This window comes from Oncorhynchus masou, chromosome 20 (assembly GCF_036934945.1).
Source record: "Oncorhynchus masou masou isolate Uvic2021 chromosome 20, UVic_Omas_1.1, whole genome shotgun sequence".
Lineage (NCBI taxonomy): Eukaryota > Metazoa > Chordata > Actinopteri > Salmoniformes > Salmonidae > Oncorhynchus > Oncorhynchus masou.
Genome location: NC_088231.1, coordinates 14934034 through 14957647, shown reverse-complemented (window position 1 = coordinate 14957647; position 23614 = coordinate 14934034). Strand labels below are relative to the sequence as shown.

General features: G+C 46.7%; 1 protein-coding gene across 3 annotated transcripts in view; it reads right to left on the bottom strand.

Moving 5' to 3' along the window:
- Nucleotides 1-651: 651 nt before the first annotated feature.
- The window catches only part of znf827 (zinc finger protein 827), a 122103-nt gene continuing 99140 nt past the window's right edge, over nt 652-23614 (bottom strand). For 2 of the 3 annotated variants that reach the window (XM_064926467.1, XM_064926468.1), the window contains exons 9-14: nt 16694-16837; nt 14583-14757; nt 13874-14040; nt 9447-9656; nt 7372-7549; nt 652-5074 (exon numbers count right to left, since the gene is read on the bottom strand). In XM_064926467.1, the coding sequence (XP_064782539.1) occupies nt 4120-5074; nt 7372-7549; nt 9447-9656; nt 13874-14040; nt 14583-14757; nt 16694-16837 (1829 nt within the window). In that variant the 3' untranslated portion in view covers nt 652-4119. Of the gene's footprint in view, nt 5075-5482; nt 5534-7371; nt 7550-9446; nt 9657-13873; nt 14041-14582; nt 14758-16693; nt 16838-23614 lie in introns of all 3 variants that reach the window. The other variant, XM_064926469.1, reaches the window with a different exon arrangement.

Here is a 23614-nt window from a genome sequence, read left to right as displayed (position 1 = left end):
GTAAACTATACTTAGTCTCTCATGTTTATTGAAATAATAAATACATTTTCACAATGAGCACTTGTTTCTCAAATACATTGTTACTGTTGTTGGTTAGCGAGCTAGATAATTTTAGCATAGACGTGACATGAGTCAAAACACCTCAAAACAAGACATGGTATCAAGAACAATCTAGCTGAAATGAGCCACTTGCGATTCACTACATAGCAGCTTCTTGTTACTGTTGCTAACTATCTGGCCGTCCAGAATCATAGCAACTCGCGGCCTTCTGCCCCATTGGAGCGCGTGCATTGTTTTCGGCGTTGTCAGTTAACCCTGTCAAAAGTAGTTCACTTTATAGGGAACAGGGGTCAAAAGTAGTGCACTATATAGGGAAAAGAGTGCCATTTCAGACACAACCTATGAAACCTATAGAGAGCTGCGTTGCATCAAAGAGTCCTCCGCTGTGAGTGTTGGCCGGTTAGATTGCTTTGAGGCATTCCAGAATTAGACTTTTGGGAGGATCCATTGCTGCTCTTTTCTTTCCCGTTGTAAACGTCTCCACCAGTGAAGCAGCTGTCCCTGGAAAGAGGCCGTTTCAACTATATACAATCAAGACAACATGACATTGAAAATGACATTATAGAGTCGAAAGAAAAACCAGACCTGAGGTGGAATATCTGTTGTAAGCTTTACTTTCAAATCCTGTTACATTTAGATCTGGCAACTTTTGAACATAAAATAATGCCAAAACAAAGAAAAAACGAATACAAAAACCAAAAAAGTACAAATGATCTATTTACCAGTTATTGTCACAAACAACCCTGTACAGCCTTAACAATGAACTAATCAGAAAGCTTTATACAGCACATACCAATTTTTACTGAGTGCCAAAAAGATGAACGAAAACACACAAAAAAGAAGATAGTTGAGTCTTGTCGAGTCATAAAATAGAGTGATGTCATGCATACTCCGAAGTGCTCAGAAAGGTAGTCACCCGACATAACATTTAAAAAATAAAAAATAAATCACCTTCTGCTGCTTCTTTACAATTAGACAAAAAATGATAAGCAAACGATAAGTGCTTAAAAATACTGGGTTTGGAAAGGACAGAGAAGCGATCCCTGTCGGCCTTTTCTTCTCCTTAGACACACCAACCAGACCAAGGGGCCGTTTTATAAGAAGAAACAACTGCAGCCATTCTTGATTACATAATGATTATGCGGTAGCTATATATATATATAAAAAAAGGCATACAGTCAGTCGTAAAAAGACGGGCACATTCTTTTTTGTTCCTCTTATTTTTTGTTTTTAGATTTGGACCCTGAAAATCAGTTTGACTCATTCTCAGTGGTCTCAGGCGGTTCTCTTCCACCAAGTGGCACTAGAGTATTACATATTAGAGGATAGATAAGGAGCTGGAGCTGACCTAGGAGTGTGTGTGTGGCAGGGGTGGGGGCTCCTTGTACTCCTTTAATGTAGCAGCGACCAGCGGACAGCATGCTGAACATTGCTATGTTGTCAAAGGGGACTAAAAGAAAACCAACCACGGGGGAGAGATTTAACTGTTACACCCCTCCGTTACCAGGAAGTGACGGATTTAATCCTAGCATCACAACCTCGTTTTTAAGTTTCATTTGGTCTTAACAATGCATTTTTCTCTCATTTTTTTTGTTGTCATTACAAAGAAATAAAAAATATATTTATAAAAAAAATAAAATCACAAGAAAATGAAAAGTACAAGAAACAAGCAAAACAATTAAGGTAAAAAAAAATGATATCCCTTTACAAATAAGAAACCATTTTGGCTTAAAGACCACTTGGGAATGCGAGCAAGGTCAATTAAATGGGTAATGCTTTTGAATAAAAAACGAAATGCCTTTATTATGCTGCCTGGTCTCATGTACACTCTCCATGTTGAGCATCTCCGTCTGTACAGATAAATACATTTTTCATGTTCAAAAAGTGCAGCACTGTGCAAAATTGGCTTTGACAATTTAGCCTGGGCCCTTTGGGTCTCCCAGCGTAGTATAGTTCAACCTCGACTGCCTAATTCATGCAATTTGTGTTCATCTGCGCTCTGCAATTTTACAGAGGTGAAAACCCTCCACACTAAACCACAAAATGTCTAAACAACAAAAATCAGGAAATCACAGCAAACATCTTAAAAAGGTAATAAGTCTGTTTCAGGTGATATCGGACCGACAGCTCAAACGTTTCCACTATAACAATATGAACTAGCTAAGTGCTTTTGGTTTTGAAATGAGACTAAGCTAAGTGCAATTACAACTGAGAGATGGAGCGATGGGGGAATAGAAAGCAGTACCATGTCTTCTCACTGAGATAGAAGCGACACCACCAAAACCAAACCAATGGCTGCTTCCTCGTCAACAACATTGGACCTATCGGAGCCTTCTTCAAAATGGCTTCATAATAGCGATGCACGTTAGTAGAAAACGCTCATCGTCCTACGTTTAAAAGGCTCAGTAAAAAAGAGAAAGAGAGAGGGGGAAAAAACGAATGAACAACCTAAAAAGACACAGAAGGCCCCCGACCTACAAAAACCAACCCCTTGCTTTCTGTCATATAGGCAACGGTACCCAACAGTCCCTGCCTGCAACTACACCGCACATCTGCATCACGTTCGCATCACGTACATCAACAAAGAAAAATACATTCATTCAAGTCATTTTGGAACAGTTTCTTTCTGTTTTTTCTTTTACACAAAATTACAAAAGAGCTGGAAAAAGCACCATTGAATCGGCCGGTGGTGCCCGGAGCCGCTGGGGGTTTTAACACCCCGTCAGCTGGTCACCTCCACAAAACAGTTCTCTCTTACAGCTTATCTAACGTAATGGTGCGCCAGTCCATACATAGTTCTACACACGATGCTGGACCGAGCAACACCTGGGTCGTATTCATTAGGGCGCAACGTAGCATAACGACAAGTTCTGGTGATTGTCCCTTTTCTTCCGTTTGGTGCCTAATGAATAGGACCCTGGTCTCAGGGGTTACAGGTGTCCTTTGATGTGGGCTGTTGGGGTAAAACTAATCTGGTCCCAGATCTGTTTGTGGTGTCTTGCCAATTCCTACGGTCATTGTCACGACAGCACAAACAGACCTGGGACTAGGCTACGGTTACACAAGGGCTAAGTTGGGGAAAGCAAAGACTATAGCATGAGGCTATAATGTGTGTTATATTGATTTGAAAACCGTTTGAATTGGCAAAGGGCCTTGAGTAGAGAATGTCACTTGTTCTGGCCACCTCACCGCACAACGTCAAACAACGTACAAGATGTCACCTGTGTGTATGGGTTGCCAAGACGACCGCCACCTGAGACAAAGGTGAGTTCAGTCAGCGATTTATGCATATGGTTTCCGCCATTACACAAAACCAAACAGATAAAGTCAAAGCTTAGTTGTGGGGGAGATTGAAGGCTACAATTCTATGTACAGAACACCTTTGTTAAATAATTCAATAAGTGCGTGGTTTGAGGCGTTGCTTTGGAAACGAGACTTTTGAGAAAAAGCGTTCCGTTTCATTGGTTCTTGTTCGCGGCGCATCACAATTTAACAACCTGGGGATTGGTTCATCATACCCTATTAAATGACGTGCATCAAAGCTAGCGGAAACAAAGAGGCAGGCATGCTATTCTGATGCGTAGTAGCCAAAAGACAAAAATGCACTAAAAATGTCAGAGCACTTGTTTTGTTTCTTCTTCTTTTTCGACTTTTCTAACAAAAAACAAAAAGAAAACACGGATCCGTTTTACAGGTAATGCAGTTGGGTCCTGGTCATTCAAAAGTCCAAAAAACAAACATTAGAAAATAAAAAGTAGAGATAGAGAGTAATAATTCAATCGATATAACAGATAAGAAAAGCAGCTTTTGATATAAATGCATTTTTTAGCACATACAGCCTTTTCTCTGATAAATTCTTCTTTTTTTTTTTTTTTCATTGTCTACAATAACTACTTGTCTGTCTCTGTCCAGCTTATTCAGCTGGCTTGATTGGAAAGTTTTCCACATCGCAGTGGATAACGATCATTCACACCACTGTCCAGCGAGAGAGGGATGGAGAGAAAGTGGAACGAGAGGGAGGGGGAAGAGATAGGGATGAGAAGGAGGAGAGGAGAACAGTCACACAGTCTTGGCTCTCTCCGTCAGTCCCAGTCCTAGGTAAGCCAGGAAGGAGTGTTTGAGTGAGGTGGGCGAGGGAGGAGAGGAGGAGGAGGCGGTGGAGGAGAGGAAAATGGGGGAGGAGGAGGGCGGCCTCTGGAGTCTGGAGAGGGGCGAGTGGAATGTGGAGCGGTGGCGGTGGGTGAACAGGGTTGTGAGGGGGATCAGGTGCGCCCGCTCGCAGTTTCCCAACTGCTCATAGACGTGGCATGGGGAGGGGAAGAAGAGGGAGGGGCCTCCTCCATTGGTTGTGGTCAGGTAACGCTGGGCTGGGGACGGGAGCTCCTGTTGACGGTGGTGTTGTTTCCCTGTGATGAGTGACAGGGCGACAGACTGCAGGGCCTGGGAGGCAGAGAGAATCATAAGGGGGCTGCTGTTACCGCTCCCCCCGCTACTCCCACCTCCACCTACCCCCAGGAGGAAGGGCTCCCCGCCCCGCAGAGACCCCACCAGAGAGCCCCCTAGCTGGGCCTGGAACTCCTCCTCGCCGGCCTCCTCCCCTTCCCCTCCACCCTGGTGCTTCTTGAGGTGGCGGCTGAAGATGAAGGGGTGGGTGGTGGTGAAGGGGCACTCTGTGCAGCCGAAGGTCTGGCGCGGGGCATGCTTCAGCTTCTTGTGCAGGTTCAGGTTGTCCTTGCGCTTGCAGCTGTAGCCGCAGCGATCGCAGTGGAAGGGCCGCTCGCCCGTGTGCACGCGCACGTGCTCGATCAGCTTGTTGGCCGTCTTGGACAGGTAGCCGCACTGCTCACACTTGTAGTGGTTGCCGAGGCGATGCTCGCGCACGTGCTTCTCCAGCGCAGGCTGGTCGCACCACACCGACTGGCAGATGCGACACTTGTACTCCATCTTGTAATGGGTCTTCAGGTGGCACTCCATGGCCGCCGGTCGATTGGTGGAATAAATGCAGACGGGGCACCTGGGAAACAGGAAGGAGGAAGTGGAAGGGGGCAGGACATGGGAAATACACACACAATAGCGAGGGTAGGTTTAACGAAGAGAGGACTTAAATACACGATGACCAAAACACACACCTTAAGACTTCAACACAAGGGAGGATGAAGAGGGGGAAGGTGAAGGAGGAAAGGTGTGTGTGATGTGTCCTGAATATTTGACCCTAAAGGAATGATTGTGTGTGTGTGTGTGTGTGTTGTTGAAATTTTAAAGTGTGTAGGGTGGGTTGGGGTTGAAAGTGTGTTTGGAGTGGGTTGGTGGTAGGTGGGTGGGGCATGTAGAACTGGGCAGAGACAGGTTGTGGAAAGAGAAAAGGTTTGGACGGAATTAGGAATGGAAGGATAACTGAAATAAATGGAAATGTGGCACTTACATTTAAATAGCACCATTCATCTGCTCTGGGCCCCAAAGCGCTTCACAAACCCTGCAGAACAGAATCACCTCAGAATACAACCAGCCACGTGGTGAAGACCCTACACACACCTTCTCTCTCCCATACACTCCTGAATTAACACTTCTGAGTACACTAAGGATGCACTGGTAAAGGGAGGCCCTTCTCTGTCCTAGACACGCCTCACGCCACACTCAGAGAGCACAGTCTTCAGTACGCTCTCCTCTTCGGTACACACTTCAGCCTCGTCTCTTTCTCTTATAAAGTGTTTTTTCTCCATTGTCTACAACTTCTCGTCAGTCTTTTGATCAGCTTATTCAGCTGGCTTGATTTGAAAGTGTTCTCCATTGCAGTGGATAACCACCACTCCGTCACCCCACCGTCCACTGCTGAGCACACACTACTTAGTACACAACCCTGCCTGGACACTAGACACTCTAGACTAGAGATACCCTCTTGAACTGGACTGAGGGGGCAGCTGTGTTTGGGCTACCTGCTTTTAACTCTGACCTCTCAAACCTTAACCGCACAGCTAATGTGGACTGTCTGTCTGGTTTTAAAGTCAGGATAGAGGACGGATTTCTAACAAACATTAAAACACTCTACTATAATGACTGAACTAATTGCACCCTTGAACATTTGAAATGTGAAATAAATACATGCCCATGTACCTAAAATGGACTAATACTGTTAGCAGTATTGATGGTGTGTGTGTGTGTTCCTGTACTGACCAATGAATGTGGAGAGAATTGGTGGTGGCGTATTGAGACCTTAACCGTGCCTCTACCACTTGTAACAAGACGAGACACTAACAGATACCTCAGTAAACTACGACCCTGACTCTCTCACTCCAAACACCAAACCAACTACTGATCTAATGCTACCGATGGCTAGACAATGGACAGTATCTGGTGAATAGTGGTGACAGCTTGACATTAAACATGGCCAAGTGACCGTGAAGGCCGATCAGTTAATGGCGAGATGAGTTCAATGGCGTCTGATTGATATCGATGGCTCTACACGTGCATTGACTGACTGCGTATCATGGCAAACAACTTCGACATATAGATCAACAAAAAAAAGAAACACATAAAAATGACAGTGACTGTTGTGTGTTTAACTAACAATCTGTTCCTACTGCGCTTAAATATTTCCCTAGATGACTGTTCAGATTTCCTGTTAAGTGACTGCATGTACTACTTTCATTACAGATGGTTTCAAATGCAATCTGGGAAAATAGAACATCTATGTGGTATAAAATATGCATCTGTGTGTGCAGGCTTTAAAAGCACAGCGCTAGGCTAATGTCATTAGCATGTTGTTGCGTGTGTGTTGGAGGAGCTTCACGTCCTGGCAGCGTTGGTTTAACATGAACAGACAGGCTAAATGGCTATGTATGGTTTACTGTGTGTGTGTGTGTGTGTGTGTGTGTGTGTGTGTGTGTGTGTGTGTGTACATCACACAGTACAACAGAGGCTCCTATAGGGGTATAGAAGTATTGGGTCAGAGGGGGACAGTGTTTGGTATTTAGGGCTGTAATAGGGGTTTATATATATACTCTGTGAATGTCTTAATAGCTTCAGTGAGCTAGATGTCCTATGCATGTAAATGTGTATGTTGGACAGTGCCTGTGTGTTGACGTCATCTAGTTTGAAAGTGTGGCTGAATGCATGCACACATTTACAGTTCAGACTGCATGTGTATTATGTTTATGCATGTGGTCTTACACGCATGTTTTTGACTTAATGTGCATGCTAGTCAGTCGGTCAGTGGGTTACCCTCTGCCTGTGCGTCTGTACATGTGTGAGGGAGGAGACGGGGTAGGGTAGGGTGGTGGAGTAGGAACCTCTGTCTGTACTTGCTTTCCTTACTTGAGCCCTCCGGTGGGGACGGTGTGGCACTTCTTGTGCTCCAGCAGCTGCTCGGGCGTCTTCAGGAACTTGTGGCACACGTCGCACTCGAACATGCGCGTGATGAGGTGGATCTGGAGGTGCCGCTCGTACATGGTCCGCGTCTTGCACACAAAGTTGCAGAAGACGCACTCGAAGCCTGGTGGGGGGGGGGAGAGGGAGTTAGCATGACTTCAGTGCTCCTCGTCCTCTTAATTAAACATCACCTCTGTGATATCCTTGTGTGTGGCTCAAATTATTGCTTGTATTGCTCACATATTCTGGACATATCACACACACATTTACGTCACTGCATAATTTGTGTGAAAAAAGTCTGTGCTTTTGCATGCTAGCAGTTCGAGGAGACTTTCAGTCATTGCGCTAACACCAGTTAGCGATAGCAAAACTACATCTAACTTCCTGCATACTGGACGCAGAGACGTAAACATGGCATCCATGAGTTCATCGGACCCTAGGGAAGTAGATAAAGGGCTTACACTATCCCTTTAATTTCTCTCGTGTAGGGGGCAGTATTTTCACGTCCGGATGAAAAGCGTGTAAACTGCCTGCTACTCTGGCCCAGAAGCTAAGATATGCATATTATTAGTAGATTTGGATAGAAAACGCTCTGAAGTTTCTATAACTGTTTGAATCATGTCTGAGTATAACAGAACTTATTTGGCAGGCGAAACCCCATGGGACAATCCATTCAGATTTTGTTTTGTTTTGAGGTCACTGTCTTTTCAATGTGTTTTCATCGGAAATCCAGATTTATAAAGGGACCTTCTTGCAGTTCCTACCGCTTCCACTGGATGTCAACAGTCTTTAGAAATTGGTTGAGGTTTTTCCTTTGAGAAATGAAGAAATAGCCATGTTCAGAATGAGGCTCGAGGGAAGTGTACTCTTTGTTAGAGGCCCATGACCTGAAAGCTAGCTACACTTTGTTTTGCTCCGGTATTAAACACAGATCATCCCGTCATCAATTGTATCGATTATTTACGTAAAAAAATACCTACAGTTGTATTACAAAAGTAGTTTGAAATGTTTTGGCAAAGTTTACAGGTAACTTTTGAGATATTTTGTAGTCACGTTGCACAAGTTGGAACCGGTGTTTTTCTGGATCAAACGCGCCAAATAAATAGACATTTTGGATATATATCGACGGAATTAATCGAACAAAAGGACCATTTGTGATGTTTATGGGACATATTTAAGTGCCAACCGAAGAAGCTCATCAAAGGTAAGGCATGAATTATATCTTTATTTCTGCGTTTTGTGTCGCCCCTGGAGGGTTGAAATGGGATTGTCTGTATTTGTTTACTGGGGTGCTGTCCTCAGATAATAGCATCTTTTGTTTTCGCCGAAAAGCCTTTTTGAAGTCTGACACGTTGGCTGGATTCACAACAAGTGTAGCTTTAATTTGGTATCTTGGATGTGTGATGTCATGATTTTTATAGTCATTTATTTGAATTTGGCGCTCTGCATTTTCACAGAATTTTGGCCAGGTGGGACGCTAGCCCCACATATCCCAGAGAGGTTAAACGCCCAGTGCAGTCAAAATTCTGTTTTCTGTGATTAATATGATATTGTACAACAGCTGATGAAACGAACACTGTAAAAGTGTGAAATGTGATCAGTGTTATTTCCTGATAGCTGCTGGTTCAAAATACAACCTACACAGGACCTTCTAATCATCAGGTTTGCATGAGTGGGAGTTTCAGATTTCCATGGTGACATCACCAGGCGGTAAATGAGTTAATAGACCAATAACAAAGAGAGTTCCAAACCTCTCTGCCAATAACAGCTAGTTTTCAGTTTTCCCCTCTCCACCAGACCCCTCCCAGACAGTCCTAGCAAAAATCTTGCTTGAGAAGTAGTTTTTTGCACATTTTTATTGGAATCTATTACAGTAAGGTACTTATTGTTACCCAGAAATTATTTGATTTTGAGATAAAAAACAGCTGCATTTGGGCCTTTAAGGATACAGAATTATAAGTAGATTAAACTAACTGTAGTTCTACATAATGTTCCAGCCTATACATCCCAGAACTCCTTGCCTTTTTCAGACTTCTCTTCAGTTCCCGATCCCGAGTGGCTGCTGGAGCTGGATTGGCTGCCTGAAGAGGAGGGAGGGGCCAGCAGGTTCTTGAGCTCCTCATTGGCATGGGTAAGTTCTCCACCCTCTGAGCTGTTCAGCGAATCGCTGAGGGCCGACAGGGAGGAGGAGGTGCTCTTAGTCTCACTGAGGGGGCTCCGCGAGTTCAGACCTAGCAAGAAGAGGGGCCAAGAGTCAATCATCATCAACATCATCCGCATTGTTGTCATCATCGTGACAATCATCATCATCGAATTCAGAAAATGTACCATTGTAATTACATTTCACTTTACTTCCTGAATGATTAAGTAATATACCCCAATTCTGTCACTAGCACCGTCATCATAAGTGCTTTCTCACCATTAGACAGGGTACCTCAACACAATAAAAGGAGGAAAAGCACTAAACTACAGTCAAAACTACACACACACACAAACACAAACACACACAGTCTGTTGAATACAAAATGAAAATCACACACACTGCAGGCAGGCAGGTTCAGCTTCAGGGCCATGTCCTCTGACTGGAGCCCTGCTGCCAGTCCAATCAACAGCCAGTATGCTTTTATTGATCTCTCTCTTTTTCCTCTCTCCCTCTCTCTGTTTGACCGCACTTCTCTGGGATAGAGAGAGAGTATGAGAGAGAGAAGAGGGGAGGAGGGTCACGGCTAAGGGAGCTAAGATGGCGGGAGCAACTCAGGGCACAGCTCAACAAAGGGCATTCAGTCAGGGAGAAGGAGAGGGAGGGAGGGAGGTGAAGGAGTATAGAGCTGCTGGCTGCCATGGATTGTGAAATGGCCGACGCCAGCTACCTCAGAAACATTTGTATGTGCGCGCACACACACGACACAGGCACATACACACAATCGCATTCACACAGACACATTCAAAGACACATATTGTGCATAGCCTACACACTTTCATCCTTGAGAATGAGAGAATGCAGGTATAGAAACGCAGAAAGCAGAGAGTGAAATACCATTGTATCCATCTCTCTCAACGCCGAAGACCTCTAGAGGTCGATTAAAGACAAAACGAGGCTCACCACTCCACTATCTAAGGGAGCTATAGAGTACATAATGCTCTGAACAGTCAAATAGTACTTGTCCCTTGTGGGAAACCACATCATTTAGCATCCCTGTTGGCATATTCCTTGTTAGCACTTTTTATAAGGTCCAAGATGCTATTGAAGCATGTGTTTAGTCAAACACACTTCACTTTTTATGAGGGTGGAAAACGTTGTAAACCTGTGTTACACTCCCCTACGGATTGGACAGTGAAGCGGAAGCTTTAAAAGGTGGCGCGATACTCCACCATTTTGGATTTTAATACGTTTAATATGATGCGACAGTACAGAATGTCACCTTTTATTTGAGAGTATTTTATACATGTTTCACCGTTCTGAAATGAAAGTACCTAATGTATCTAGTCCCCCAATTTGAAGCAGTCATGTGTATTTGGACAAATTCACTTATGTGTATTAAAGTAGTTCAAAGATTAGTATTTGGTCCCATATTCCTAGCATGCAATGACTACATCAATCATGTGACTCTAGTAACTTGTTGGATGTATTTGCAGCTTGTTTTGGTTGTGTATTAGATTGTTTTGCCCAATAGAAATGAGTGGTAAATAATATATTGTGTCATTAGAGTCCGTTTTATTGTAAAAAGGAAAAATAATATGTTTCTGAACACTTCTACATTAATGTGGACGCTACAATTACGGATAATCATGAATGACAAAAGTTACAGATGCATAAATATCTGCTAATGGGCCAGAATCTGGGAGATTAAATGTATCTCTGTCCTGTTCCTACTGTACCACCACACACACACACAGTATCTCTGTCCTGTTCCTACTGTACCACCACACAGTATCTCTGTCCTGTTCCTACTGTACCACCACACACACACACAGTATCTGTCCTGTTCCTACTGTACCACCACACACACACACAGTATCTGTCCTGTTCCTACTGTACCACCACACAGTATCTCTGTCCTGTTCCTACTGTACCACCACACACACACAGTATCTCTGTCCTGTTCCTACTGTACCACCACACAGTATCTCTGTCCTGTTCCTACTGTACCACCACACAGTATCTCTGTCCTGTTCCTACTGTACCACACACACACAGTATCTCTGTCCTGTTCCTACTGTACCTACTGTACCACCACACAGTATCTCTGTCCTGTTCCTACTGTACCACCACACAGTATCTCTGTCCTGTTCCTACTGTACCACCACACAGTATCTCTGTCCTGTTCCTACTGTACCACCACCACACAGTATCTCTGTTCCTACTGTACCACCACCACACAGTATCTTCCTACTGTACCACCACACAGTATCTCTGTCCTGTTCCTACTGTACCACCACACACAGTATCTCTGTCCTGTTCCTATTGTACCACCACACAGTATCTCTGTCCTGTTCCTACTGTACCACCACACACACACAGTATCTCTGTCCTGTTCCTACTGTACCACCACACAGTATCTCTGTCCTGTTCCTACTGTACCACCACACAGTATCTCTGTCCTGTTCCTACTGTACCACCACACAGTATCTCTGTCCTGTTCCTACTGTACCACCACACAGTATCTCTGTCCTGTTCCTACTGTACCACCACACAGTATCTCTGTCCTGTTCCTACTGTACCACCACACACAGTATCTCTGTCCTGTTCCTACTGTACCACCACACAGTATCTCTGTCCTGTTCCTACTGTACCACCACACAGTATCTCTGTCCTGTTCCTACTGTACCACCACACAGTATCTCTGTCCTGTTCCTACTGTACCACCACACAGTATCTCTGTCCTGTTCCTACTGTACCACCACACAGTATCTCTGTCCTGTTCCTACTGTACCACCACACAGTATCTCTGTTCTGTTCCTACTGTACCACCACACAGTATCTCTGTATCTCTGTCCTGTTCCTACTTACCACCACACAGTACTGTTCCTACTGTACCACACACACAGTATCTCTGTCCTGTTCCTACTGTACCACCACACAGTATCTCTGTCCTGTTCCTACTGTACCACCACACACAGTATCTCTGTCCTGTTCCTAGCAGCAGCCAGGCTCCCTGCTGTGGGGCCAGTCTGACCCCTTGCCCATGTGGCTGACACACATCTTAGCGGGGGCCAGCTTCAGGCGCAACACCTGCTGAGTTCAGCCGTTTCCATGTCTGTCTGGAGCTTGGCTGGGGGAGATGTGGTGTCCAAACACTATCAGCTGACAAATAACACCCAGCAGTCTTTTCTACCGCCCCAATGTGGTGTGTTTTCAGCAGCCATGTTTGCTAGTGGGTGGAGGCTAGCCTAAATGCCAAGCTTCGATATGGACTCACCACTCTGTTTCTGTGTGAGAGAGGGTAAGAATGTGCGTGTGTGTGCGCGTGTGTGTGTGTGAACCCTGGCCTGCCTCTGAAGGACCAGAGGGCCTATTGATTTTTTTCCCTCAGGCACGATAAGGGGCAGCCATCGTAGATAAACAAGGTCGCTCCCCGGCCTCCGTGAGGACCCCTCAGCTGTCTGCAACACTACCGGACAATCCCACACACTCACACACACACACACACACACACACACACTGCCACGGAAGGGCAAGACGGGCAAAAGCGTCGGACGATAAACCGGACAAAACCGCTACGGACCGGAAAAATATATTGACAGGCTGGGTTTTGGACCAGTGGCTTTAAAAAGTCTAGGGAAGGTCGAGGGAGGGAAAATAATCTAAATGTTTTGTTATTCAAAGCGGAAGTTGTTTCTGTTTGGAGAGTTTACAGAGTTACAGAGTCTCCTCTCTCTCCCGGGAAGGGACTCGTTTTATGAAGCTTTACTTTATTGTCACATCAGTTCAGTGTGTTGAGACTGAACATGTTGGTTCCCTCTACTATAAACGGCAGTGAACTAAACTAGCTGTTTCTACTCTGAACAGTCAGCAGTAGCACCTCAATGTGCAACACTCCCCCAACAGCTCCTTACCAACAACATGTCACAGCTGATCTGAGAATCATTCTGAAAGGTTGGTCTCTTCTGAAAGCTTGAATACATTGTTTGGCTACGACCCGAGGTGCAGACTTCTCCAGTCCTCCTCATGGACGTAAAAGGTATAGACTGGGTGTAAGAGCCTATCCTTACACCAAAACAGCACTTTAAAACCCATGAGTCCAAGCGAGCAGATAGATACACGCTTCAGGAAGGGAATCAATACAATTTGGAACAATTCGACGGCAGCAAAACCAAGTTCAGCTGGAAAAGAAATGCCACCAAGTTGGTTGTACAAGCTGACTGTCCTATTGCTGCCCCCAGGGACAAGAGGTGGACCAAAGACATCTCTCCATACAATACATGCCTGAGCAGAAGACAGATCTACCTGTGTGTCCGTGACTGACGTGGGACTTCATGTCACTCTCCTCCACACAGACGTAGTCACAGGCGCTGCAGCACAGAGCGAACATCCACTGCTCCTTGTCCACGTGGAGAGACATGTGGCTGACGAACTGGGCGTTCAGCCCCGTCTGGAAACCACACGCATGGCAGCTGGATGGACAGGAAGAGGGAGGGGTTAAACACTGATCTCAGAACAGGTCACAGCTAGAGGGGAAAGGAGAGAGGTATTGAACACAGACCAAATGCTGAGGGAAGAGGGCATCATTAATTCCCAATCAAACCCCAAAGCCTGACCTCAGTCATGTACAGTCCATGGCTTACATTACTGATCCCAATTTATGGGATCAGTAAATTGCATGTGTCAGTCTTTATACGGCTAGATCTTCTGTGCGCACACACACACACACACACACACACACACACACACACACACACACACACACACACACACACACACACACACACACACACACGTGAGATCTTTGACGCCTGCTATGGATGAACACGTACTCGCCAAAAACTATAGGGACAGACCTTTATTATGGGTCTGTGTACATTAGTACAGGGACAGTTCTTGTGACTACCGCTCTGAGAACAGGTGCATCGACCAGACTCTAGTAGAAATCCAAAATGGAGCATCTGGCCCATTCAATGTTTCTTTGGAGTGTTTCTTTCATTCAGCATAGCAGCACCTGTAGTAATAGGGGAAGGTCTTCCCGTCTCGTCCCTCAGCGGTGGCGACGGCGCTGACCATCTGCTCTGCGTCGGTGCTGACCAGCTTGACAGAGTGGATGGTCAGGTGCTGGTTGAGGTTGGCTCTGCACTTGGCTGCATAAGGACACAGGTGACACGTATACTTCCGCTCCTCTGCAAGGACAGACGGACAGACAGACACAATGTCAGGGAGAGTGAGAGACAGAGAGACAGAGACAGAGACCAAGAGAGACAGAGACAGAGAGAGACAGAGAGAGAGAAAAAGAGACAGAGAGAGACAGAGACAGAGAGAAAGAGAGACAGAGAGAAAGAGAGAGAGACAGAGAGAGAGACAGAGAGAGAGACACAGAGAGAGGAGAGAGAGAGAGAGAGAGATCTACGGGGCCATACGCACGCCATATACGAAACGCATGCAGGCACACGTACGTACGCAAACAACATGGGTCCTCATCACGTATACACAAATACAATGAGTACGTCCCCCTGCATGAGAATGTCTGCTTCGTGGACTACACACACAAAACACACACGCAAATCCTATTACGTCAGCTACTAACGAACGAACGCACACGCACACACACACTTTGCCCGAGGACATGAAGCCAGGGAACCTTTGTGGCCCGGGTAAACCAAAAACTACCATCATGATGACATATGCCCCCGTTTCTGCTCTCTGTGGTGTGCCCAAGCTGTTCTCAGCCAAACAACCCACTCACAGGGGGAGTGTGTGTCAGAGTGTGTGTGCTCGTTTTGTATTAGTGTGTGTGGACCATGCGCTTTCATGCACAAGAATATGTAGGTTTTTACATAAATGTGGGTGCATTAAAAAGACCAATTTAAATAAAATTAAAATTGAGAATGCATTATCTTTTACAGCAATGACCCTTAGACTTGTGGTAATGCCAGGGGAGTGGAGATCTGATCTGAACCACAGAGTCAGGACCTCTGTTTGGATCGCTCATCCAATGGATCGCTTAGACGGTAGAGTGTGTGCTGTGTTCACATGTATTTACATCTATTTATACACTGAGTGTACAAAACATTATGAACACCTGCTCTTTCAATGACTGACCAGGTGAATCCAGGTGAAAGCTATGATTCCGTATTGATGGCACTTGTTAAATCCAATCAGTGTAGATGAAGGGGAGGAGACGGGTTAAAGAAGGATTTTTAAGCCTTGAAACATGGATTGTGTATGTGTGTCATTCAGAGGGTGAATGAGCAAGACCAAAAACATAAGTGCCTTTGAACAGGGTATGGTAGTAGGTGCCAGGCGCACCGGTTTGTTTCAAGAACTGCAACGCTGCTGGGCTTTTCACGCTCAACAGTTTCCTGTGTGTATAAAGAATGGCCCACCACCCAAAGGACATCCAGCCAACTTGACACAACTGTGAGAAGCATTGGGGTCAACATGGGCCAGCATCCATGCGAAACTCTTTCGACACCGAGTGGAGTCCTTGCCCCGATGAATTGAGGCTGTTCTGAGGGCAACAGGGGGGGGGTGGAACTCAATATTAAGGTGTCCATCATGTTCTGTCCACTCAGTGTATATATTTATGTGTATTAATATGCATTCATATGTATGTATATGTATTAATGTATATATATGTGTATGCAAATGTATTAATATGCATGAAGCATGTATAGAAACAGTAGTATGTGGTTTTGCATCAGATACGGTATGGCCCCAATGCTGTTACACTGTATGTACACCTACTGTAACTGTGTGTATGAATCCATCCACTCAGTGTGTGTGTGTGTGTGTGTATATACATTTAAATAAATAAACACGTGTGTGTGCGCAGCCGATATTGCGTCTGTCCGTGTTTGTGTGTCCATTGTGTCCAGTGTGTGTACTGGGATGCAGAGCAGCCTTCTGGCTTGGTAATTAGGCGGGCAGTTTTCCCACTGAGACTAATCATGGTGGCAATCTCTTTAAAGGAGAGGGTAATCCAGTCTAGTAAACCTTATTTACTTTTAACAGGGTATTACACACACAGTCACACACACGCCAAGGGACCGTTGACAAGACATGTCACAACATACACAGGGAACTGTACGTAGGGAGTGTGTGTGTTAGTGGACTCACCTGTGTGTAGAGACAGGTGTCTGGACAGGGTCTGCTGTCTGCCAAACACCTTGCCACAGACAGGACAGGGGTGGAGCTGCTGACTGCTCAGTATCCCCTGGGACATCCCGTTCCCCCCCGGCTCTCCAGTGTCCTTCTCTGGGTCTGGAAACACACAGACAGAGTACCGTCACCATCACAGTTTACCATATTTTACTCACAACCTTCTCATAACCTGCACCGGGAGGCGACCTAAAAGTCCATATTGTAGGAAAGCATTCAGCAACTGAAATGGAATGGAGTCCAACCTTGTTTCATATTACTCCAACCCTCAGCCTTGTTTCATATTACTCAAACTACACTCCAACCCTCAGCCTTGTTTCATATTACTCCAACCCTCAGCCTTGTTTCATATTACTCCAACCCTCAGCCTTGTTTCATATTACTCCAACTTCACTCCAACCCTCAGCCTTGTTTCATATTACTCCAACCCTCAGCCTTGTTTCATATTACTCCAACCCTCAGCCTTGTTTCATATTACTCCAACTACACTCCAACCCTCAGCCTTGTTTCAAATTCCAACTCAGCCTTGTTTCCAACCCTCAGCCTTGTTTCATATTACTCCAACTTCACTCCAACCCTCAGCCTTGTTTCATATTACTCCAACCCTCAGCCTTGTTTCAAATTACTCCAACCCTCAGCCTTGTTTCAAATTACTCCAACCCTCAGCCTTGTTTCATATTACTCCAACCCTCAGCCTTGTTTCATATTACTCCAACTACACTCCAACCCTCAGCCTTGTTTCAAATTACTCCAACCCTCAACCTTGTTCCATATTACTCCAACCCTCAACCTTGTTCCATATTACTCCAACCCTCAGCCTTGTTCCATATTACTCCAACCCTCAGCCTTGTTTCATATTACTCCAACCCTCAACCTTGTTCCATATTACTCCAACCCTCAGCCTTGTTCCATATTACTCCAACCCTCAACCTTGTTTCATATTACTCCAACCCTCAGCCTTGTTTCATATTACTCCAACCCTCAACCCTGTTCCATATTACTCCAACCCTCAACCTTGTTTCATATTACTCCAACCCCCCATCTTTCTCATACCAACACTATAGCCTTCTCAAGTTCTCATCATCTCCATGATAATCAGACTATACCACACTGTGCCCCTTGATATTCTCTCTCTCTCTGTGTGTCCTCCATCACCCATCAGTCCTAAGCCCTCTAGTGTGTGGTTGTCCATGCTAATCAGACTATATAGTAATACACAACCACCCAGGGATACAGCAGGGATGGAGAGAGAGAGAGGGAGAAAGCATAAGAGAGGGAGAAGAGGAGAGAGAGAAGAAGAGAGAAGAGGAGAGAGGGGCACGGAGGTGTGGGGAAAGCGTGAGAGAGGAAGAGAAAGTGAGAGAAAAGGGAGAACATGACAAGAAGAGATATAGAATTAACCTTCTGATGAAGGCACAGCTCTCAATTAGGATTCCATGCCACTCCTCCTCTCTTTATCCCCCTCTCCTCCATCGGGTAAATAAGTAAAGAAGTGGACGGGGAGGGCTTCCGTCATTGACACAATGCAGCTAGTCTCAAATGGACGCCTGGCACCACACTCCCTAAGATCATATTGTTCTCAGTGACAGGGTAAGGGGAGAGTGGACTGACTATACCGTACTCCACACAGGATGGCCTTTCACCTAGGGACATGTAACAGGGAACACATGAAAGTCCACTATTTACCCGGCGTTAGCTTATAAATAATAGTCAAATGGTAAGTACAGAAATGACTGTACCCACAGTAACCAAGGGGGGCGGGGCTTAGCAAAGGGTCAAAGGTGTTGCATATCGAGAATCCAAAAAAAATAACCATTGTTAATGTCATCTAACATTAATCTACTGTTAAACCACAGCAAAAACATATTCTTGACTGTTTCCAGTCTGACTGGAGGTACAGGCATCTTGACGCTTACTGTGCGGAAGACAAAACATAAAATAAGGCTAGTGATTGGAGTCACCCTCCGCCACTAAATTCATTTTTTTAAACGAAAGCTGTCATAAGAGATGCAAGCTGGTGGATTTGATGGGGGTATTTGGGGGGTTGGAGGAGCGGCCAGGAGGCTTCATTCTCTGTTATTTTGGGGGAGTTTAATGGTGGGGGCATAAAAGAAAAGATGTACTGGCCTTGGAGAAAGACAGAGGGGGAGATGGAGAAGTCTGAAGGACGTCTAGCTAGAGTTGTATGTTGCTGACAGGTCTGGACCTCTCTCTCTCTCTGAAAAAAGAGAAGGGAGGAGTACGACGAAAGGAGAGAGACCAGAAGGAGGGATGCTAAAAGACCATCTTTATCTGTCTGGACATGTGCTGGTTGGAAGAGAGCAGAGAGCCTACTGTGTCTGTAGCTACCTGAAGTGAAGTGTGGGAATCTCTCAGTGAATGAGCACTACACACCATTATAAAACCCCCATGTCAATGCACACCCTCATCCACATAAAACTAAACACAAGGCCTGTGCCCTGATGGTATTCTACAATATTTCAGTCAAGTGACAATACAGTATTAACACAACTAGTAATAGATTCCTTAGTTGTAATCCTTCTGCAGGGACTGAGTCACTCCTCATAAGGGCCCCTGGACCTGCCGTTCTCTGTGACTCACAACCTGACATACCAGTGGGAGTGTGTGGGTGGGTGTGTGTATAGATATGTGTCCCTGCATGTGAGTTGGCAGAGTAGAGGGGAGGGTGGGGGGGTGTGTGTATAGATATGTGTCCCTGCATGTGAGTTGGCAGAGTAGAGGGGAGGGTGTGGGTGGGTGTGTGTATAGATATGTGTCCCTGCATGTGAGTTGGCAGAGTAGAGGGGAGGGTGGGTGTGGGTGTGTGTATTGATATGTGTCCCTGCATGTGAGTTGGCAGAGTAGAGGGGAGGGTGTGGGGGTGTGTGTAAAGATATGTGTCCCTGCATGTGAGTTGGCAGAGTAGAGGGGAGGGTGTGGGGGTGTGTGTATAGATATGTGTCCCTGCATGTGAGTTGGCAGAGTAGAGGGGAGGGGTGTGGGGGTGTGTGTATAGATATGTGTCCCTGCATGTGAGTTGGCAGAGTAGAGGGGAGGGTGTAGAGGGGAGGGGTGGGGGTGTGTGTATAGATATGTGTCCCTGCATGTGAGTTGGCAGAGTAGAGGGGAGGGTGTGGGGGGTGTGTGTATAGATATGTGTCCCTGCATGTGAGTTGGCAGAGTAGAGGGGAGGGTGTGGGGGTGTGTGTATTGATATGTGTCCCTGCATGTGAGTTGGCAGAGTAGAGGGGAGGGTGTGGGGGTGTGTGTAAAGATATGTGTCCCTGCATGTGAGTTGGCAGAGTAGAGGGGAGGGTGTGGGTGGGTGTGTGTATAGATATGTGTCCCTGCATGTGAGTTGGCAGAGTAGAGGGGAGGGTGTGGGGGTGTGTGTAAAGATATGTGTCCCTGCATGTGAGTTGGCAGAGTAGAGGGGAGGGTGTGGGGGTGTGTGTATTGATATGTGTCCCTGCATGTGAGTTGGCAGAGTAGAGGGGAGGGTGTGGGGGGGGGTGTGTGTAGTTGGCAGAGATATGTGTCCCTGCATGTGAGTTGGCAGAGTAGAGGGTGTGGGTGTGTGGGGAGGGTGTGGGTGGGTGTGTGTATTGATATGTGTCCCTGCATGTGAGTTGGCAGAGTAGAGGGGAGGGTGTGGGGGTGTGTGTGTATTGATATGTGTCCCTGCATGTGAGTTGGCAGAGTAGAGGGGAGGGTGTGGGGGTGTGTGTGTATATGTATGTGTCCCTGCATGTGAGTTGGCAGAGTAGAGGGGAGGGTGTGGGTGTGTGTGTGTATTGATATGTGTCCCTGCATGTGAGTTGGCAGAGTAGAGGGGAGGGTGCAGAGTAGAGGAGGGTGTGGGTGTGTGTGTGTATTGATATGTGTCCCTGCATGTGAGTTGGCATAGAGGGGAGGAGTATGGGGTGTGTGTGTATTGATATGTATATGTATGTGTCCCTGCATGTGAGTTGGCAGAGTAGAGGGGAGGGTGTGGGGGTGTGTGTGTATATGTATGTGTCCCTGCATGTGAGTTGGCAGAGTAGAGGGGAGGGTGTGGGGGGTGTGTGTATATGATATGTGTCCCTGCATGTGAGTTGGCAGAGTAGGGGGGGAGGGTGTGGGGGTGTGTGTGTATATGTATGTGTCCCTGCATGTGAGTTGGCAGAGTAGAGGGGAGGGTGTGGGGGTGTGTGTGTATATGTATGTGTCCCTGCATGTGAGTTGGCAGAGTAGAGGGGAGGGTGTGGGGGTGTGTGTGTATATGTATGTGTCCCTGCATGTGAGTTGGCAGAGTAGAGGGGAGGGTGTGGGGGTGTGTGTGTATATGTATGTGTCCCTGCATGTGAGTTGGCAGAGTAGAGGGGAGGGTGTGTGGGGTGTGTGTGTATATGTATGTGTCCCTGCATGTGAGTTGGCAGAGTAGAGGGGAGGGTGTGCATGTGAGTTGGCAGAGTAGAGGGGTGTGGGGGTGTGTGTGTATATGTATGTGTCCCTGCATGTGAGTTGGCAGAGTAGAGGGGAGGGTGGGTGTGTGTATTGATATGGGCATGTGTGGGTATGTGTCCCTGCATGTGAGTTGGCAGAGTAGAGGGGAGGGTGTGGGGTGTGTGTGTATATGTATGTGTCCCTGCATGTGAGTTGGCAGAGTAGAGGGGAGGGTGTGGGGGTGTGTGTGTATATGTATGTGTCCCTGCATGTGAGTTGGCAGAGTAGAGGGGAGGGTGTGGGGGTGTGTGTGTATATGTATGTGTCCCTGCATGTGAGTTGGCAGAGTAGGGGAGGGTGTGGGGGTGTGTGTGTATATGTATGTGTCCCTGCATGTGAGTTGGGAGGGGGGTGTGGGGTGTGTGTGTATATGTATGTGTCCCTGCAGAGTAGAGGGGAGGGTGTGGGGGTGTGTGTGTATATATGTATGTGTCCCTGCAGAGTAGAGGGGAGGGTGTGGGGGTGTGTGTGTATATATGTATGTGTCCCTGCAGAGTAGTAGATGGGAGGGTGTGGGGGTGTGGGGGTGTGTGTATATATGTATGTGTCCCTGCAGAGTAGTAGAGGGGAGGGTGTGGGGGTGTGTGTGTATAGGGTGTGGGGGTGTGTGTATATGTATGTATGTGTCCCTGCAGAGTAGAGGGGAGGGTGTGGGGGTGTGTGTGTGTATATGTATGTGTCCCTACAGAGTAGAGGGGAGGGTGTGGGGGTGTGTGTGTATATATGTATGTGTCCCTGCAGAGTAGAGGGGAGGGTGTGGGGGTGTGTGTGTGTATATGTATGTGTCCCTGCAGAGTGTGTCCCTACAGAGAGAGGGGAGGGTGTGGGGGTGTGTGTGTATATATGTATGTGTCCCTGCAGAGTAGAGGGGAGGGTGTGGGGGTGTGTGTGTATATGTATGTGTCCCTACAGAGTAGAGGGGAGGGTGGGGGGTGTGTGTATATATATGTATGTGTCCCTACAGAGTAGAGGGGAGGGTGTGGGGGTGTGTGTGTATATATGTATGTGTCCCTACAGAGTAGAGGGGAGGGTGTGGGGGTGTGTGTATATATATGTATGTGTCCCTGCAGAGTAGAGGGGAGGGTGTGGGGTGTGTGTGTATATATGTATGTGTCCCTGCAGAGTAGAGGGGAGGGTGTGGGGGTGTGTGTATATATATGTATGTGTCCCTACAGAGTAGAGGGGAGGGTGTGGGGGGTGTGTGTATATATGTATGTGTCCCTACAGAGTAGAGGGGAGGGTGTGGGGGTGTGTGTATATATATGTATGTGTCCCTACAGAGTAGAGGGGAGGGTGTGGGGGTGTGTGTATATATATGTATGTGTCCCTACAGAGTAGGGGGTGTGGGGGGGGAGGGTGTACAGAGGGGGTGTGTGTATATATATGTATGTGTCCCTACAGAGTAGAGGGGAGGGTGTGGGGGTGTGTGTATATATATGTATGTGTCCCTGCAGAGTAGAGGGGAGGGTGTGGGGGTGTGTGTGTATGACTTATTAGTACACTTTTCAGTATGACCCACATGAGGACTTGACCCCTTGAATCAGTGGCTGCAGAGTGGTGATGCTCTGAGCTCTATCAAAGATTCACCAAACCCCTTGTCTCACCGACAGGCTTCAACATGGTGATGCCCCCCCCCCGCACGCCGGTCTTGGATTGGCTTCTCCCTTACTCTTCCTCCTACCACCTCCGTTTGTGTGGCTTAGTACTGAATGGGCACAGAGATCCTTAAGGGGCTTGTATCTCATCTCATCTCCTCAGACCACATAATCACATTAGCTGTCCTGAGGGGGTGAGAGGCTGGGCGAGGCAGGGTCATCCAGGGTGACTGGAGCACATGGACAGGGTCTAGGGGCCATCCTGGGGCCTCGGTGGCCCAGCAACCCCAGCCAGAGCTCTGATAATCGGGCAATTAGAGGACGGCGTGGGCCTTGAAGTGGTTAATGGTTTAATTAGTGTTATTAGAGCTGGAGAACGAGGGAGAGAGGAGGGAGGGACGGACGCACGGCCTCCGAAAGGCTGGCTGGAGCTTGACCCGGGGCAGGGGGAGAGGAAGGACAGCCGCCACCATCACACACACACACACACACACACACACAGCTGACACACACACAGACGCACTTGCTGTAAACAGCCCCAATTACCGCCACACAGAGATGGTCATATTTTCAATGTGGAAATGTATGGGCTAAGTGGTACAATGCACCAGTCATTATGAAATCAAACCATGCAACCGTTTGAATTGTCATAAAGTGGTGTTTCAGTAATACAGGGGATTCTCAGAGTAACTGTCTGGATAATGAGTGGTGCTGGGTGATACTGGGAAACTGGGTTAATGGGAGCACTGGGGAGGGTCACTACCCTTAGCACAGAACACAGCTATGTGACTGACTGCAC